The sequence below is a fragment of the Macrobrachium nipponense genome, chromosome 19, assembly GCF_015104395.2.
Source record: "Macrobrachium nipponense isolate FS-2020 chromosome 19, ASM1510439v2, whole genome shotgun sequence".
Taxonomy (NCBI): Eukaryota; Metazoa; Arthropoda; class Malacostraca; order Decapoda; family Palaemonidae; genus Macrobrachium; species Macrobrachium nipponense.
In genome coordinates this window covers 9,088,448-9,108,282 of record NC_061088.1, presented here as the reverse complement: position 1 = coordinate 9,108,282, position 19,835 = coordinate 9,088,448, and the positions used below count along the sequence as shown (strand labels likewise).

The 19,835-nt window shown below is 41.8% G+C and overlaps 1 protein-coding gene across 1 annotated transcript in view; it reads left to right on the top strand.

Moving 5' to 3' along the window:
* The first annotated feature begins 827 nt into the window (after positions 1 to 827).
* Positions 828 to 19,835, top strand: part of LOC135219249 (mitogen-activated protein kinase kinase kinase 7-like) — a 47,220-nt gene continuing 28,212 nt past the window's right edge. The window contains exons 1-3 of the mRNA XM_064255856.1: positions 828 to 854; positions 1,103 to 1,241; positions 1,703 to 1,820. Coding sequence (XP_064111926.1) covers positions 828 to 854; positions 1,103 to 1,241; positions 1,703 to 1,820 — 284 coding nt within the window. The remainder of the gene's footprint in view (positions 855 to 1,102; positions 1,242 to 1,702; positions 1,821 to 19,835) is intronic.

Below are 19,835 nucleotides of genomic sequence, written 5' to 3'. Positions count from 1 at the left end.
AACCTTTATTTAACTCATCATTATCATTAATATAGTTGTACTGTTTAATTTTTTCAAATAATCACTTTTCTCCAAAAATCTTTTCAATTTGAAATTTAGAAGCCGTCCTATACTACAGATATGAGATAAATTCATGAAAATTTCCCATGATTTTTGGCCTTGTCTTATCTAAAGGTCGTGTTATACGCGGAAATATATGGTATTCCTCCTTATAGTAATTATGTTTCTGGTATTGTTCTATTATCAGTCTTTGCATCAGTTAGGCTATATAGAAGTTCACAGAAATTATGCTTTCTCTTGCTTTTGTTCATGACTAGGAAAATGGACATTCCCAGTTGCCAGTAGGAACACTGCTCTTAAGATTCCAGGAGACAAACCAATTTGGGTTGTAAATCTACCAGATACAAGACAATGGATTGCCATCTTGTATAAACTAACAGCCAAATTTTAAAGTAATGTGCTTTTTCTTAGATAAATGAACACACCTCAAGCCCAATAAAGTCCTGTCGCCAAAAGAAAAGTGAAGGATTGTAGACAGCATATTTGGTAGTGTCCTTTCACTCACCTGCCACCAATTAACTTTCTTGTTATCAAGTTTCCACAACCATTTACAAGTGAATTGGGAATACTATTATATAAAAGACTTAAGGTTTGTGGTTATAGAAAAAAATTCAAACATCTTTAAATTTTTTTTATTTTGGAAGCAAAAATGTATAAAGAAAAGCTGCCCCACACCATCCTCTTATGTACTATAGTAAACAGATAATGTCTAGCCTAGGCCACTAAGGATAGTTAAGGCTATGAAATTGCTTATCTGAAACTAGGCTATGAACTTTGCTTATAAAGTCACAGATGTAAGTTCAAATTGTTTACATTGTATTTTGCCTTTTATTTTTGTTTCTCTTTAGGCTAAAAGTGTGAGTATGTAGGGTAAGGTAAGTAAATTGCTAGGTATGGCTAGGATTTTTTTGGTAACTAAGCAAAGGCTAAGCATTGGTATATTCCCTTAACAGATTTTCACATTGCATTAAGATCTGTTGTATTTCTGTAATAGAAAGAGATTAGATATTTTATGAAACTATACAAAGCCTTTCTGTTTCAGGTTAATGCTTTTCACAACGAAGTGCAGCAGTTAGCTCGTGTTAATCATGAAAATATTATTCATCTCTATGGTGCCTGCATGTCTGATGCTCATAAGTGTCTTGTGATAGAATTTGCGGATGGAGGTTCTCTATATCATTGTAAGTTGATGATATACAGTAAATAAAACTTGTACAGGTATTTTGAATTCTTATGAATTTTTGTGTGCAATTCAGTTTGTTCCTCTGTATAGTATGCATTATACAATAGCAGATGCATTGCCAGGGTCATCATGTCAGTTCCTTGAATGGTTGAATTACCCAAATAGCTTTTGAAAATCACATGCAAAGTACGTATATTTAATTTTTTTATTTCATTGAGCAAATGAAAGTGATCATTATCATCATTAATGTGCCTATGTAAGGTTTTCCCTTGACAAGGTTAGTTGTAAAATGAAGGCTTATTCTGTTTTAATAAATTCTCTCATGATTTGTAGTTTTATAATTTTTTAGTTTAGCAAAATAATGACAATACAATTTGACATGTTCACCTGTACTCTATATCATTCATGAACTATTTTAGGTGATGATAATAATTTATATTTCTGTTTCTCTTTCTTCAGTACTGCACAGTTCTCATAAAACAGAATACAACTTAGCACATGGAATATCTTGGCTGTTACAGTGTGCAAAAGCTGTCTCATATCTCCATGCTATTCATCCCAGACCATTGCTACACAGGTATTTGCTATGATGTGTATTATGCAGATCTTATAGATCCTGTGGTACTTTATACCCTCACAGTTTATGTTGTCCTGTATTCTAAATTTTTCTTTTCAATTTTTTTTAATTTACTGAAGAACTTCCTGTCATGTGGTCATTAAAGCTCTGGTAATTTCTTCAGTGTAGGGGAATTGTATGGCTGTTTTGCAAGTTGTATCACGTTGTTTTGTGCCCAGATCATACCAGTTTTTGCTCTTCATCATGTACATTATATGCAGTAAAGGTGACCCTGAATAAAAGTCGAGTAACTCTTAACCAGTTAATGTATTTTAGAGTGGGACTTTACATTACAGTATTTATCGTTCGTAGGAGCATGATCTTTTGATCCTTAATCAGTAAAATGATTACTGTATAGAATTACTATTACTTTAGGGTTTAAAAAATGTATGAAGCAGTGTAGAAACAGATAATTCTGTGTATAGTTGCCAAGGGAGCTGAATAAGTATCCTTTATTTTACAGAAGTGGAAAATATGGTGTTCTAAATTGAATATGTGTATTTCAGATTTTCCATGTAAGGCAATTATAAATGCTGTAATATATAATTTGACTAAAAATATTTCACTACTCTTATTATATACAACTCATATCTCATTTACCCTGGATGAGGTTGGGAACTAGGCAGTGTTATTTTTTGCTTTTGATTATGTATTAGCTAAAGGAATGTTTAAGCTATTGTTTGTAATGAACAGTAAACTGTCAGTTATGATAACTCATTCTTAGCCTAGCATACTTATATTCACTAGTAATTACCAATCCTTACTAAAAAGCATATTCATCGCTGCTTCATGTAAGTGACTCGCTACTATTTTTTAACTAGTATTATGTCATTGATGTTTACCCTATAGTATTCTTTTCATTATGTATGATAAATTCATAAACTAACTAAGTCTATGGACATAACCAGCCCCGTTTCACGGGCAGAACCAGCTCCATTTCAGGGAATCCCTTCTCACTTCCCACACCCACCCCCTTTGGAGGGAGGGAGGTAGGATGAAACTCCATTGTAAACCATCTTAGGGGCCCCCCACTATAACCCTGCTAAGTTTCATGCCCATCAGACATAACTGAAAGACAGATGGGCGGACAGACATAACGCCCATTATAGTATACATTGTAAGATTGTGATATCATTCCTTTACACAATTTGTCCTTTCACTTATACCAGAAAATGAAGAGAGTAACATATTTCATGATGGTGTAATAATATTGCTTACGAATGGTAATTTATCTCTCTATGCCTCATTTGTTCTTTTGCTGTGTTAGTAATTTTTGGGCTGGTGTTGGACTTTTATCTCAATGGTTGTAGAAGCTTCCTCTGGATTACTTTTTTGGATTATGAGTGTGTGTCTTTCTTCTTGTTTTATGGTTTGAAATGTGATCACAGTGAAGTGTGCTAGATCCCTGTGAGAGAAACGTGAATATCAAAGATGTAATGAGTGTGACAGCATGTTGTTTTTGCCAGGGTCTGGTGTGCTCTCGGTATTTGGCCTATGTTTAGTGTTATATTTGGTCACCTTCCCAATGGACGAAATTTGGTTTTGTCAGTGTTGTTGGGAGGTAATATTTCTCCATTCAAAATTCCACGCCTTCATGAATAGACTCCTTTGGTGACCCCTGCTCCAACTGCTGAGACCATTCCTTCTCTCTTGAAATCTTCAACTGAAAACCTAGATGGACAGAGTCAAAAGACAATACACCAGGTGGGTTCCAAATAGAAATCAACTTGCAGAGAGGGACAAGTTATAGGAAAAGGTGATAAATAGGTATGCAGGAATAGGCAATAAAACCAATACTATACAGGGGGTCCTCGAGTTACGACGTTGATCCGTTCTTACGATGCGTCGTAACACGATTTTCAGCGTAAGTCGGAACATTGAAAAAATACCACATGATTTAATGTAAATACTATCAATAACAACGATCGAGAACAATTCCTTACCTTTATTAGTTTGATTGGCTTGCACACTGGAGAGGAAGCTGCGGTGCATGGAGAGACTGGGGGAGGTTAGTGAACAGAGAAAAAGAACCTCCAGAAGTTGCTGAGATGCTGAGGCAGATGATTCTTGAGGTGAGGCAGACATACTAGTACTGGAGATGCTGAGGCAGGTGATTCTTGAGGTGAGGCAGAACATACTACTGGAGATGTTGGGGCAGGTGAGTCTTTAGGTGAGGCAGAACCTACAGAAGGTGCTGGAGATACTGGGGCAGGTGAGTCTGGGTTAGCAGAACATTCAGAAGGTGCTGGAGATTGTGGGGCAGGCGAGTCTGGATTAGCAGAGGCAGCTGAGGTAGAGGGTACAGGATCTCCTGCAGGCCTCTCTACCTTCTTAAAATACTGCTCCAGGTTAGTCTGAACAGAGAGCGACCTCTTTTCATCCAAGATCTACCTTGTAAACACTGCATCAAATCCATGACGCCTCTGGAAACCCTAGTGAACCTGTCCAAGTTGGGATCCTGAGCCTCAAAAGTTGACAACGCTTGCTGCAACTCTGCAAAACCTCTTATCAAGTCCTGCCTTGTGAAAGCCTTAGGCTCTGGGGTGGGTGCTTCTTCTTCCTCTATCATCTGCTTCTCCAGTTGTATCAGGTCCTCAGCAGATAACTCCTCGCCATGAGACTCCAGCAGCTCTGTAACATCATCAACCTCCATCTCCAAATTGATTTCCTTACTCAGGGCAACAACGTTCTTGACAACTAGCTGAACTGTGTCCTCAAACCCATGGAAATCATTCACAAATTGAGGACAAATTTTCTTCCTCCAGACACCATTCATGTTTGTTGCTTAACCTCCTCCAGGAATTAGCAATGTTCTTTACAGCATCAAGGATGTTGTAGGATTTCCAAAAGTCCTTCAGAGTCAACGTCCATTCTTGGTTTCAGTTGCCTGTAAAGCCATAGCAATTGTCCTTCGTTAGGTAGTAGGCCTTGAACGAAGCAATCACTCCTTGGTCCATAGGCTGTAAAAGGGCCGTGGTATTAGGTGGAAGGTAAACCACCTTGACATTAGGGTTGAAGTCTCCCAGCTGGGCAGGGTGTCCAGGGGCATTGTCCAGCACTAGCAACACCTTAAAGGGGATACCCTTGGAGGCGCAATACCGCTCCACACTTGGAACAAAATGGTTTACGAACCAGTCCTCAAAACACTGCAAGTGTCACCCATGCCTTCTTGTTGGACTTCCAAATTACTGGTAGTTGACCCTTCCAAATGCCCTTGAGTGCCCTTGGATTTTCAGCCTGATACACCAACAAGGGCTTCAGTTTGAAGTCGCCAGCAGCATTACCCCCAAGAAGTAAAGTTAGCCTCTCTTGCTGGCTTTATGACCGGGTGTCTGACTTCTCCATCCTTGGCGATGTAAGTGCGGTTAGGCCATACGTTTCCAAAACAAAAACTGTCTCGTCTACGTTAAACATGTTGCTTGAGCCAGAATAACCCCCCTCCTTAATTATCTCAGACAACGCTTTAGGAAATTCACTCGCTGCTTTCTCATCCCCACTAGCAGCTTCACCTTGCAATTTAAGGTTATGGTAATTGGCCCGAGCCTTAAATCGCATAACCAACCCCTACTAGCAGCAACCACTCTTCACTTTCACTTCCCTCCCCCTTTTCTTTTTTTCAACGCTTCAAACAATCTTTTCGCCTTCTCCTGAATCACCATAAGGCTGACTGGGATACGCCGTCTTGATTTTGGTCTTCCAACCAAAGCACCAATAACCTTTCCATTTCAATTATAGACCACTACGCTGCTTAGTTATCACTGTCGCTTTCATAGGAGCAGATCCTTTCACATGTTCAACGATGCGCTCTTTATCTTTGATAATGGTAGCAACGGTCGAACGGCTAAGGCCAAGCGAGCGGCCAATGTTTGTTGGCGTTTCTTCTCAGATCGCTTTATAATGTCACTTTAATTTCCATGGTGATGGGCCTTTTCTTTTCTTCGATGCACTACCATCAGAAGAGTCCGCCTTGCGCTTGGGAGCCATAACAAAGAGCAAAAAGTTACAAAAACGATACAACACGAGGGAGAGAGAGGCAGTGTAAACAACCAAAAATGGCGTATGGGCGAGAATGAGCGTAGCGAAGCGACGCGTCCTCCTCCCCCACAAAGCGTATTCTCCGCCGTGCACCCGGAAACTAGTTCGCGTTTGTTTACGTTGCTTACGACGCTAAACCGCGTAAGACGGAACGACGCAAAATATTATTTTTTATATTTTTATGGGGGCGCGTTCGTAACCACGAAACATCGTAAGTCGAGACCAGCGTAACCCGAGGACTTACTGTATCTGAAATCATGAGACATCAGCAGAAAGCAGGAATGAATATCACCTTGCTTAATCATTTAGAGATTAGAAGGTTCCACAACTGCACCAGGTAAACTATTCCATATTTTAGTTGCAACTAAGACAAAACTTCTAAGAACTGAGTATATACTGTAATCTCAATTATCTGGATTCACTTTATCCAGCCCTTGTCATTATCCAAGACAACTGGACCAGGGACCAAAGAAATATATATTTAAATTTCAAAATAATGTTTTAAACTCTCTCTGATGGTTGACAATGCTGTGCAGCCTAAGGAAGTGTTGGTAACACTTCTTACACTCATAAAGAGACTGAAAAACGGTGTTGGGGGTATGGGAAGCCTAGAAAAGTGTCCTAGGTGGGAGGGAAGGGTCAGCTGGCTGGGTGCCATGGGAGAGGAGTAGCAGATGGTTGTTTTGGAAGGTGGGGTGGAGTAGGGGAAGGAGTTTTGCTGGCTGGGAGTGGTGTGGGATCAGATGGGATGGATGGAGTATGGTAGGCAAGGCAGGCATTTGACCTTAATGGAGCTTTTTTGTTTTCATGTTGTTAATATTTATGTTTTCTTCACATTTATGAAAGGATATGCACAGTATTCTACATATCCTTTAATAAGATACATCAAGGACAAAGCAAAAAACAAGGAAAGAGAAACAACTGTGGTATTTCATACATGAAAGCCTATAACACACACCCCCTTCCCTTTTTTTATTTTTATTTTATGCTATTCTCATTTTTATTTTAACTGTATTTTCTAATTTTTTATTTTGTTTTTTCATAATTTACACTGCATAAAAGATGAAATAACAATCAAATTTACAGCCGAAGGAGATAAACATATTCAACATCCCTTACCTTGTGTGTGCATACATGCACACACTCCTTCCCGTTGGTTGTTGGCAGCAGAGACAAGTTATAAATTGCTCAATGTTATGCCAACATCTAAAAATTGTAATTTTATATATTTTTGATTAGAGATGAAATATAAACTGGTAAAATATTCTTGTGTACTGTTATGATATGAGCAATAATAATCATACCATACTAATAGTCAACTAAACTTGTAATGAATTATAGTATGTACTGTACTAAAGTTCCTCGTTGGACGAGTGGATTTTGCACTTGGTTACCAATCCGGTGGTCCGAAGTTCGATTCTCGGCTCGGCCAACGTGGAATCGGGGAAATTTATTTCTGGTGATAGAAATTCATTTCTCGATATAATGTAGTTTGGATCCCACAATAAGCTGTAGGTCCTGTTGCTAGGTAACCAATTGGTTCTTAGCTACGTAAAAATATCTAATCCTTTGGGCCAACCCTAGGAGAGCTGTTAATCAGCTCAGTGGTCTGGTAAAACTAAAGATATACGTACTTAACTCTACAGTAACTCAAGCAAAGCATGATAAGTCTATCCTAATGTTAAGACCGAGGGTTTGTTCCGCACTTGAACAAATGACAAATTTTTAATCAATTGGTATTTTTCATATCTAACAAACCTGAGGTCTTATGTTTACTGCCCACCTCTAGCTGCCCCTCTCTCTTTTCCTGGGTTGGGGGAAAGACTAGCGCGTCACGAGGTTCTATGCCTGGTCGGTGACCAGCTTGTTCCACCTCTTATACTCATGGGTTGCCAGATGCCACAGATTCCTTGCTTTACAGTCCTTGTTTTTAAACGGTTTCCAGCTGGCGCAAGAAAATTATCGTATTGTTAAGACCTCCAGTTTTGTTAGCTATGAAAATGAAAAATGTTGATAAAAAAATTTGTCATATTAAAGGCAACTCATGATATTGTGCTGTTGTGGTTTTGTTTTCTCTTAGGAATAATGTTAATCAATTGAAGGGGTATGGAGCAAAAGCAGTGTTTTACTTCAACAATCTTGGGGAGTAAATTCAGAATATCTACAGTGTACTTAAGTATATCCTTAGTTTTACCGGACCACTGAGGCTGATTAACAACTCTCCCAGGGCTGGTCAAAGGATTAGATATTTTGCATGGCTAGGAACCAATTGGTTACCTAGCAACAGGACCTACAGTTTATTGTGGGATCCAAACCACATTATATCGAGAAATGAATTTCAATTAGCAGAAATAAATTCCTCTGGTTCTGCGTTGGCGCACAATATCTACTTACCCTAAATATTCCTTTGTTACACATTTTATTTACAAGAACTTTCCAGTCAATACAGTTTAATTGTATCGCTGCAGACAATGCCTAACTGAATAAACCTACAATTAATATTATTCCATTCCCTATCATTTAGTTCATGATGATGATCATACTTACACTTGCTTAATGATGTTTATGAATTATTGTTTACAACAATTTCAAAGATAACTTTAGCTATATGAATAGATCACAACGAATAAAAACAATGCACATCAAGCAAGTATTCAGTTACTTCATATTCTGCATATACAAAAACAAACTAATTGTTTCCAGGCAGTTTTAAATTGTATACAAGCACTATACACAGTTTACCAACAGTATTCCTTAAACTTTGGATAATAGTCTTGTGGTTCTAGAGGCTAAGGCTTTATCCGAGTGAAGTAGGCATGTACTTGAACATTTATAACTTCATACGAATCTCTCATCGCGGCAACCCCTCTTACCACATCACACCTGCATTGGTAAAGGGTTTCCATTTATCATAACAGTAGAGAGAACAAGGACGTTGAGTGAAAAAATTTGTCAGGTAAATTTGTTAAAGAATTATTTAATTATTGCACTCAAACTGGCCAATATATGGTCACCACAGTCCTCCTTGCTGTCAGTCCTTGTCCTCACTTCACAATTCAAGCTAACCATATCATTTTTTTGCCCTAACATTTTCATAATATTTTATCCAGCAAATTACTGTCACAGGTTATAAATTAGTACATAGCTTACTTCTCAATTCATGTCTATCCTTATTACTATCAAAACTATCATAAATTCTTTATATAATAGTATTTCTTTATCTGTTTTATCACTACTGTACAGTCCAACCTGATATTTGGTTAACTGTTCTAAAAGTCCCTTAAACTATCTGACTACAGCACTTACCGTAACGGCGTCAATAACCTCGTCGTTGCGACGCCAGTAAGAACTAACAAATCAATCAATACTTACTGTAAATCCTTTTGAACTCTTCAATCTTTGTGCTTAATTCTCATAACACTTCATCAACATTATCCAGCGCTTCCTGCATGTTATTCATCCTAACTAAATTGTCATAGCCTTCTTTGTCAGAGTTGTCATCTTTCCTAATTGTAAAAATGCAATTACTAAATATATGATCTAGTTCATTATCTATTTCAAATTCTTCAGCCTTTACTCCTATGTTTACACTATCCCTCCTCTTGCTACTATTTTCCATCTTCCTAGCCATAACACTACTAAAACTAGTTTTGTTCATGAAACTTACCTGTCAGATATATATATAGCTGTATTTCTGACGTCCGACAGAATTTCAAAACTCGCGGCACACGTAGTGGGGCGGCCAGGTGGTAGTACCCATTCCCGCCGCTGGGAGGCGGATATCAGGAACCATTCCCATTTTCTGTTCATATTTTTTTTGTCGCCGGTGCTGCAAACAACTGTTTACAGTACCTCCGTCTAGGATTTTGATTTATCTCGCTTTAAATTATCTGGATTGACTTTGGTATCGACTTCTCTGATGTTGGATTGGCACGCGTAATAGTGGATTGGTTTTAATTTTGGATTGGCTTTTCTGTGTACATGATGTCGGGATCAAGTACAGGGAGTTTCAGAGTGTGTGTGAGGAGTGAATGTAAGGTGAGGCTTCTTAAACCTTCAGTTGATCCTCACACAGTTTGTATGGATTGCAGGGGGCATGTTTGCTTGGTTGATGATCGGTGCAATGAATGCAAGGATTTGGATGATGATAAATGGAAGATGTATGAGACCTATCGACGTAAATTGGACGCGCGATAGAGTCAGGAGGTCCTTCCTCCAAGAGCAGTTCTACGAAAGGTAAGGAATGTAACATTTCTCCTCCTCTAACACCAGTAGATTTTGCTCACCTAATCCTGTTTTGTTGCCTTCGGCCCCAGTGCTGTGTCTGGAGAAGGTACACCCTTTCTCTGATTCTTGAGTCTATTCGCGCTCTTGAATCGAAAGTTTTGGCCCTAGAAACTGGCCCTGTGAAAGTTTGTGTTAGTGCCCCTAGTGTTGGGAGGGGCGTCAGATCGGCCCCATAATGCCTCTAGGCCTAGACCTCTATCGGACTCCCAGGACTCAGGGAGTGGGTATGTCGGAAAGGCCGCAAGAGGGTTACGGGGGCTCCCCACCGATCTGGCGTCCCTTCGGCAGGCCTTGTTGCTAAATCCCAGGCTGCCAAGGAGCGCGCACGAGCGCGTGTCCTGAAAGATTGCTTTTCGTCCTCCGAAGCGTCCTCCCCGCGCAAGGGGTGGAGCGCTCAGAGAGACTCGCGTCCGTTGAAAAGGACTTTTCGCTTTGAGGACGCTTCACGTCCTATGTCTCCGCTTTCGTCAGAGGATGCGTATGACGCCTTTCCTCCTCAGAAGAGAGGTAGGGTTTCTACCGACGAGGACGTTGGTTTCCACGCACAGGCGTGTTCACCTGAGAGGCAGATAGCTGTACCTGCTAGAAGGAAGGAGGCGTCCCCTCGCCCCTCGCCTTCTCGCAGGGTCAGTCCTGCCCCTTCTTCTGCTCCTTCGTCACCTACGAAGGATATCCTAGTGTCCCTTCAGGACCAGATTACGTCGCTTATGGCTCAGAGGACTCGCCCAGCAGCAGTCGAGCCTAAGCGTAGAAAGGACGTTAGGCTGCCCGTCAAGAGGACGAAGCAGTCTCATTCTCTCTCGTCTTGTTCGTCTCTCTCTCCACCTCCGGATCGTCACCGTTCTCATTCTCCGAGTAGATCTTTCGCTCTCTCATTAGAGGACGCTCGCCAGGACGCTCGGCGTTCGAAGCAGGACGCTTTGCGCTCTCGGCAGGGCGCTGTTGAGGACGCTCGGCAGGACGCTCGGCGTTCGAAGCAGGACGCTTTGCGTTCTCGACAGGACGCCTTTGAGGACGCTCGTCAGGACGCTCGCCGTTCGAAGCAGGACGCTTTTCGAACGAGGCAGGACGCTTTTGAGGACGCTCAGCAGGACGCTTGCTTGGCTAAGCAGGACGCTTTTGGCGCCTCTCGTCAGGAAGCTCGCGCTTCCTCTATAGGGACGTGTCTGTTAAGACAGTTCCGTGCTTCTAAGGACGCTCCTCTTTCACAAGATGTCCGTCCTTCAAGGATCGTCGTAAGGGCGATTCCGTACCTGTAGCGGGTACTTCCAATCAACGGAAGTCTTTCTTCAGGCTTGAGACTGCTGGACGTACGCCCTCTCCTGATGGACGTTCTCCATTTCCTCTTAGGGAGGAAGGGGAACTTAGTAGTCCAGGGAGTTCCGTCGAAGAAGAACCTCCGGTAGCTTCAGCTGTCTCGGACTATAAGGTTCTTGTCAGGCTGTTACGTTCATCCTTCGGGGAGAAGTTCCAGCCGGCAGCCCCTAGGTCTCCTCCCTCTCAACTTTCGTCTTCCAAGACCGTTAAGACCCCTGAGTTCGTCGAAATGAAGACATCGCTGTCGACCAAGAGGGCTTTCAAGAAACTGCAAGATTTTATGTCTCGAAGGAAGGATCAGGGCAAGACACTTTCGCCCTTCCTCCCTCTAGACTCGCCGGGAAAGGAGGAAGGAATTTGGTATGAAACCAAGGAGGACATGGGAGTAAAGGTTCCTTCGTCCGCTCTGGGTGACTTCTCCAGTTTAGTGGACGCTCAGAGGAGGTCTCTCTTATCGTCTGCTAAGGTGTCCTGGACTCCTGTGGAGACGGACCACCACTTGAAGGAGACTGCTTCGCACCTTGAATGTCTTTAATTTCTTAGACTGGCCCTGCCTGAGTTTAGACCTTCAGTCTAGAAGTCCTGATTCTCTCAGTCTGGGGGAGCTGTCCAGCGTGTTGTCATGTATGGACAAGGCCGTCAGGGATGGTTCGGAGGAAGCTAGTTTCTCATTTGGAACTGCTTTCCTGAAGAAAAGAGCTCTTTTATGCAAATTTCACCGCTAAGTCGGCCTCTCCCGCTCAGAAAGCGGAATTGCTCATTTGCGCTCTTTCGGGACCATCTCTTCCCCCAGGCTGTGGTAAAGGATCTTGCAACGAGTTTGCAAGAGAGGACGACCCAGGACCTCTTGGTACAGTCTTCAAGACGTCCAGCAGTTCCTTCCACATCGGCATTCAGTAAACCCCCGAAGAAAGTCAAACCCTTTCGCGGGGCACCCCCTCGAGAGCAGCTCTCGAGGGAGAGGTTTTTCGAGAGGGAAGAGCTTCGTTTAAAAACCAAAACCACCAAATGAAGATCTTGTCCTTCAGACGCCAGTCGGGGCCAGACTGAAGTTCTTTGCGGAGGCATGGAGGCAGAGAGGGGTGGATCCTTGGACTCTCAAGATAGTAGAGCAGGGGTACAAGATCCCCTTTTTACATCTTCCTCCTTAACATCAACTCCCAGAGACCTCTCCATCTTATCAGGGAGAGAAGAAAAGTATTCTTTTCGATCTGTTAGACCAGATGGTCGAAAAAAGAGCGGTGGAACAAGTCTTGGACCTGGAGTCACCGGGCTTCTACAACAGGATTTTCCTAGTGCCGAAGCAGTCGTCAGGTTGGCGCCCAGTCCTGGATGTGAGCAGGCTCAATCTTTTTGTAGAAAAGATCAAGTTCAAAATGGAGACGCCTCAGTCGGTGCTGGGAGCCTTGAGACCTGGCGACTGGATGGTGTCTCTGGACCTGCAGGACACATACTTCCACGTCCCCGTCCACCCTCTTTCAAGGAAGTACCTGAGATTCGTCTTAGACAACAGGGTTTGGGCAATTCAGAGCCCTTTGTTTCGGTCTCAGCACGGCCCGATGGTTTTCACAATGATAATGAGGAATGTAGCGAAGTGGCTCCATTCGTCAGGGATCAGGATATCCCTCTACCTCGACGATTGGCTGATCAGAGCGTCGTCGAGGCAGAAATGTCTGAAGGACCTTCAGTTTACGTTAGCCCTAGCAAAGTCTCTGGGTCTTTTGGTCAACTCCGAAAAGTCGCATCTGACCCCGACACAGTCCATCGTGTATCTTGGGAATCAGATGGATTCAGTGGCTTTTCGGGCGTTTCCATCCCAGGAACGTCAGCGACTGGGGTTAGAGAAAGTCGCAGCCTTCCTAGAGAGAGAAGCTTGTTCGGTGAGGGAGTGGATGAGTCTGCTGGGCACCATTTCCTCGCTAGAAAAGTTTGTCTCGCTGGGAAGACTGCACCTCAGGCCTCTTCAATTTTTCCTTGCGGAAGAATGGAAGTCGAAAGAGGACCTGAATGCGATCCTAAGGATCTCAAACAAGGTAAAAGGCCACTTAAGATGGTGGCTCGACCCTCAGAAGTTACGAGAGGGCTTCTCCTTAAATCTTCTGAGCCCCGACTAGTGTTGTTCTCAGACGCTTCCATTTCCGGTTGGGGGAGCAACACTGGGGGGGGGGGAGGAAGTGTCAGGCTCTGGAGAGGGGAACAGGTAGCCTGGCACATCAATGTAAAGGAAACTGGCAGCGATATTCCTGTCGCTGCAGTTTCTTCGAAGACAAACTGTCAAGCAAGGTGTTCAAGTCAACTCAGACAGCACCACAGCCCTTGCATATCTAAAGAATCAGGGAGGAACTCACTCCAGATCCCTTTTTCTCCTGGCGAAAGAGGTTCTGCTATGGGCAGACGCAAGGCGCATCAAGATCCTGACAAGATTCGTGGCAGGGGTTCAGAATGTCAGGGCGGACCTTCTCAGTCGACGAAATCAGATTTCTACCAACAGAATGGACCTTGCACAGGAGTCTGTCAACAATTATGGACATTGTGGGGGACGTCCTCCAGTAGACCTGTTCGCTACATCAAGGACGAAGAGGCTTCCTCTGTATTGCTCCCCGGTTCTGGATCAGGGGCAATTGCAGTGGACGCGTTGCTCTGGAACTGGACGGACTGGATCTTTACGCCTTTCCCCATTCAAGATCATGGGGGAGGTAATGAGGAAGTTCGCAGCTTCAGAAGGGACAAGGTTGACTCTGATGCCCCAATGTGGCCAGCAAGAGAGTGGTTCACCAGAGGTCATGACATTCCTTGTGGACTTCCCAAGAACGTTGCCCTGGAGGAGAGATCTACTCAGACAGCCTCACTTCAAAAGGTTTCACCAAAAACCTCTCCGCTCTGGCTCTGACTGCGTTCAGACTATCGAAAAGTTGGGCCAGAGCGAGAGGCTTTTCAAAGGCAGCTGCGAGAAGCAATCGCTAATGCTCGAAGAGCCTCTTTCAAGAGCTGTCTACAGTCTAAGTGGTCCTCCTTCAGGGCATGGTGCAAAAAGGAAGGAATTCCTCTTCCACGACCTCTGTGAATCAGATAGCAGATTTCTTACTCTATCTAAGAAAATGTGCAGAAATTGGCAGTTCCTACAATCAAGGGTTATAAGAGTATGTTGTCTGCCGTTTTTTGTTTTTTTTCGCCACAGAGGACTGGACCTCTCCGACAATAAGGATCTGCACGATCTCTTAAGGTCGTTCGAAACCACCAAGATTCCACAAGCAAGACCGCCCTCATGGAATCTCGATGTGTTTTGAAACATCTTATGCTAAGTCCCTTTGAGCCTCTCCATGAAGCTTCTCTAAGGGACTTGACGAGAAAAACGCTTTTCCTAGCTTCTCTGGCGACGGCGAAGAGAGTTAGTGAAATCCAAGCGTTTAGTAGCCTAGTGGGCTTGCAAGGGGGACAACGCTGTCTGCTCGCTGAGCCCATCTTTCTTGGCTAAGAACGAGAACCCTTCTAATCCTTGGCCGAAGAGCTTTGAAATCAAAGGAATGTCGAGTCTCGTGGGTCAAGAACCAGAGAGAGCCCTGTGCCCTGTCAGGGCTCTCAAAGTTCTATGTGAATAGGACTAAAGAGATAAGAGGTCCCTCAGGTAATCTCTGGTGCTCGGTGAAGAGACCAGATTTGCCGTGTCGAAGAATGCTGTTGCTTTCTTCTTGAGGGACGTCATTAAAGAGGTCATTCATCTTCCAGAAGACTGATTTGAGCCTCTTAAAGTGAAAGCTCACGAAGTCAGAGCCGTAGCTACTTCTCTTGCCTTCCAAAGGAATATGTCTATCAAAGATATACGTACTTGATAGCACCTTTTGGAGGAGCAATTCCGTATTCGCCTCACATTACCTCCGGGATGTGAGAACGATTTACGAGAACTGTAGTTCTTTGGGGCCTTACATTTTGGCAGACACAGTTTTGGGGGCTGAAGGTAGCTCTCTCCCTATCCCTTAGCTTAGTTAGGTTAGTTTTTATTGTGTTTTTGGTTGATGGTGAGATCTTCTGTGGAAATCTCCCATTCCTTAGTGTTAATGTCAGGGGTTTGGTTGGAGTTGGTCAGGTGGTGGTCGGTGTTGCTGTGTTACTGCCATATGTTTGGCTAGATGGTCTTGTCACATTGTGGTCACGTCCCCGTTGACAGAGCATCCAGAGTGCACCAGCACTACAGGTCCAAACCTGGCTGGCAACTCTGATAAAAGCATAAGCAGGCTTTAAGTGACAGTAATCACAGAGTCTACTTTGCTATCAGGTAAGGAACCAAGAAGTAAATCTTTTATTTAATTTAAGTTTCCTAAAAATCCTATTCTGTCTCTACCCACCATCCGAAGGTGGGATTCAGCTATATATATATCTGACAGGTAAGTTTCATGAACAAAATGTTATTGTTATAATACAATTAAGTTTGTCATACTTACCTGGCAGATATATAATAGAGTGCCCACCCTCCTCCCCTCAGGAGACAAGGGTCATGAATAAATATGAACAGAAAATGGGAATGGTTCCTGATATCCGCCTCCCAGCGGCGGGAATGGGTACTACGTGTGCCGCGAGTTTTGAAATTCTGTCGGACGTCAGAAATACAGCTATATATATATCTGCCAGGTAAGTATGAACAAACTTAATTGTATTATAACAATAACATTTTTTCTCTTTGGCAAACATTCATCTTGCTTACTTGTATCATCATCTCTCTTTTGCCTGCATTCATTCACACTTTCTACCACTGAGGCTGAAGGAAGGTTCATCTTAATGAACCCTCTCCATACGTCTCTGACTCCACTCTCCATTTGCCCAATTCACACTTTGTTGCATACTGAACCTCTTACACACTACTGCCACTTGTCTTACTATCCCACAGATCGCACATTTTTTCTTAGTCCTGTCAGACATACGGGCGAAATGACCTATCCTTCAGCAATTTCCACTTACACCTACAGACCTTGCGATTCACAATTTCGTCTACATTCTTTAACTTCCTACATTAAAACATCAGACTTACTCCACCTCTCTGCATTCCCTCACACGATGTCCTACCTAGCCACATGTGTAAAACAGACTCCTTATGTACATCTACATTAGCCTATCCGATATCTTTCTCTTCCCTACCTACAGTGTTTAACCTCTGTCACTCCTCTTTCATACTAGTAGACATTTCCTTTGCCCACTTCTGTTCCCACTTACTCTTTGTCCAAAGCTCACACTTATACTTCTATCCTGCCTTGTATACTACTACTTCTCCTAATACTTCAAGCATTCTTATATTCCATAGTTCTCATCATGTTCCTACATTGTATATTAACTACTTATAATATATCTATCATTTTTTACAATCTATGTTCATTCCATACTCATTCAGCTCTCTTCCAAAACCATTCCTAGCCACCAAAGAATAGCCTACCACTGTATCCCTGTACGACCCCCACACTTTCTTATTCTGCACTCCGTGCACTCTCCCCACAAATGCACTAATAGAAATTGACTGTTTATGTCACTTGTAAATGGCAGTTTAAAAATCTGACTTTTCAAAGCTTTAGAATTTCTTCTTACTCCATCTCATAGCTGTACTATCCCATACATTTACTATAATTACAAAACTTATCTGTGCTCTTTAGAGATTGTAAAATGTCCTCTCGATGTTATCTACAAGAAAGATTAAAACTACTCTCAATCCAATAAAGTTTTATTAACTTATTATAGATGCTTTTAATTGTACATCTTGAAGTATTATATCTCTATCATGATTAGAACACATTGGTTTAAAATATACCAGATAGTTAATCATATGAAACTATGAAACTTAATATGTCGAGATTAAAGTAGTAAAAGCACACCTGTCCTAGAATCTCAAATTGTGCTGTATTGGAGTTTGTTTAATATCACTGTACTATCTATGAGTATCTTAGATTGGAGTGTGGTGACTTATTTAGTACCAGCAGGCACAAAAATGAGACAGCTTTGTTTTGGGTTCATGAAGTGATCCAACTTGCTTATGGGTTGTTTGGAGTGAGCAAGTTATCTTATTGCCCATCATCACCTTCATGATGGGCAGTTTAGTTGGTAACGTGTTGGCCTCGTAATCTCGGAGACCAGCGTTCATTCCCCATCAAAGGACAAATAGTGTTTATCGGATGGTTACTGCCATGAGTGACATCATAGCAGGGGTTGGGTGGTTGGGGTTACCTGGCTGATGTCCGGGCAAGAGGCTAGCCTGTGGAAGGAATGCAACCACCAAACTTTAATTTTAACTATGAGGCACATCTCAGTTGCACATTTATTGAGGGGAGGTGTCTGGTACCACCAGACCACCACCACCTCAGCCTACCACAAGGATATCACCCACAAGTTGTGGGACACTTCCTTAGGACTTATGGCTACTCAATACTTTGCATATCTTATTGAGTTCCATTGAGTAGAAATCTCTCTCTCTCTCTCTCTCTCTCTCTCTCTCTCTCTCTCTCTCTCTCTCTCTCTCTCTCTCTCTCTCTCTCTCTCTCTCATCCACTGGTGTATGTAGTCTGAATCAGGTATGTTACACAGCAGAGCTTCTTGTCTCTTGCTTATGGTAGTAGATTTGACTCCTTTCTTGGCCTTTAACAAGGGGAACATCAAAGCATTATCATCTTTTGGTCTTGTTGCAATAATATTACCGAGTTGGCACGCCTGTTTCTTAAAGGGTAAATGCATTTTCTATTGAAATTGTTAGAGTTCTCTCAAAACAACATTGGTCACAAGCCCTGTCAACCTCAACTAGTCTGTACAGTATATGTTGCAGAAGTCATCCTCCTCATGCTCACAAACATGAATGAGAAGATGGCAATTCTAGTGGTAGAAACAGCTACTTATCATGCTCATGGGCAATACCCACATAGAAGTGTCTATATAGAGAAGATGAAAATTTTTATCTTCGTAGGAACAGAACACAGTTTTTAAAGGTATATTTCAAGTTTTGTATATCTAAAAAACAGTCTTCATACACCTCTTCTTTACCATCCCTGCATCCTTGCTGCTTAACCTGAGAACTGCTACAAGCCTCTTGAGTGGCTGTAAGAGGAACAGCTATAAGCCTCTTCAGAGCGCCATTTGCTATCTCTTCTCATATATTCCCTCATGACATTTCTCAAGTATCATTATTTTTTCATGATAAAACTATTTGTTTTGTAAAATATTTAATATTTAGAACTTTATCTTACTCATATATATTTATGTATAATAAAAAAAATTTCCCATAGAACAAATGTAACTTTTACTCAAAGGAAATTAGTGAAATCTAGTTCTGTTCAGTCAAAACTGTTTTATATTGATATATTGAAAACATGCACAGTAAAAAAAAACTACTATATACACACACATACACAATATCACAACATAATATCCTGCTCAGTAAGGGAAGTAAAAGTTGCGGCAACTCAAAAACGACAGCAGCACCCTGTTGCCTAGTGTAAATTGTGGCAACACTCCGGAATGTTTTTGTGTAATAAACATTCCATGATAGTAAGTGTTTATATTTTGTATTGGGTATATCAGAAACTCTGTTTTGATAACAATGAAAGCGACTTACGTATTGTTTTCTGTGTTTTTGTTTGTTTGTCACACAGAGAAAGAGAGAGTGTCACAATAATCTCTATGAAACATCTTATGTAGTGTATATTCATTACTTAATTCCATGATAAGAATTTTCTATATCTTTTGTATATTCTTGCAATAAGTTAGGGTGGTGGTTGTGGTTTTGGTATGGTACGTATTATACAGATGCTTACGAGAAAACCAAAAACAAAACCATCAATAAAATTAAATGAAAATCTACTGTAATTAGTCTGACTGATATCAAATAACCCCTAGGTCGTATGTTTACTTAAGGTTATTCGAATTAGTTACTAGGTGTGTTTTTTTATATAAAACTTCAATAATCAGAAATACCCTGTAGGGGTGGCTAGTGCTGTCAGTGCACCTCATTCGGTGCAATTTAGACAGTACTTAAGGTCTTTGCAGCGTCCTTTGACCCTACTGTACTATCATTCCTTTTATGTACCTCTGTTCATATTCTCTTACCATCTTACTGTCCACCCTCTCGTAACAATTGTTTCATAGTGCATCTGCGAGGTTTTCCTCCTGATACACCTTTACAACCTTTTACTGTCAATTTCCATTTCAGCACTGAATGGCCTTAGTTGCCCCAGTGCTTGGCATAATGCCAAAGATCTATATAAAAAATCAGAAATAAGTTTGTTTCATAATTACAATAATTGGCTTTTTATGAAATTTTAAATACAAAGTATTTTTTTGTTATAACTATATATAATATGTTTGCAAAAA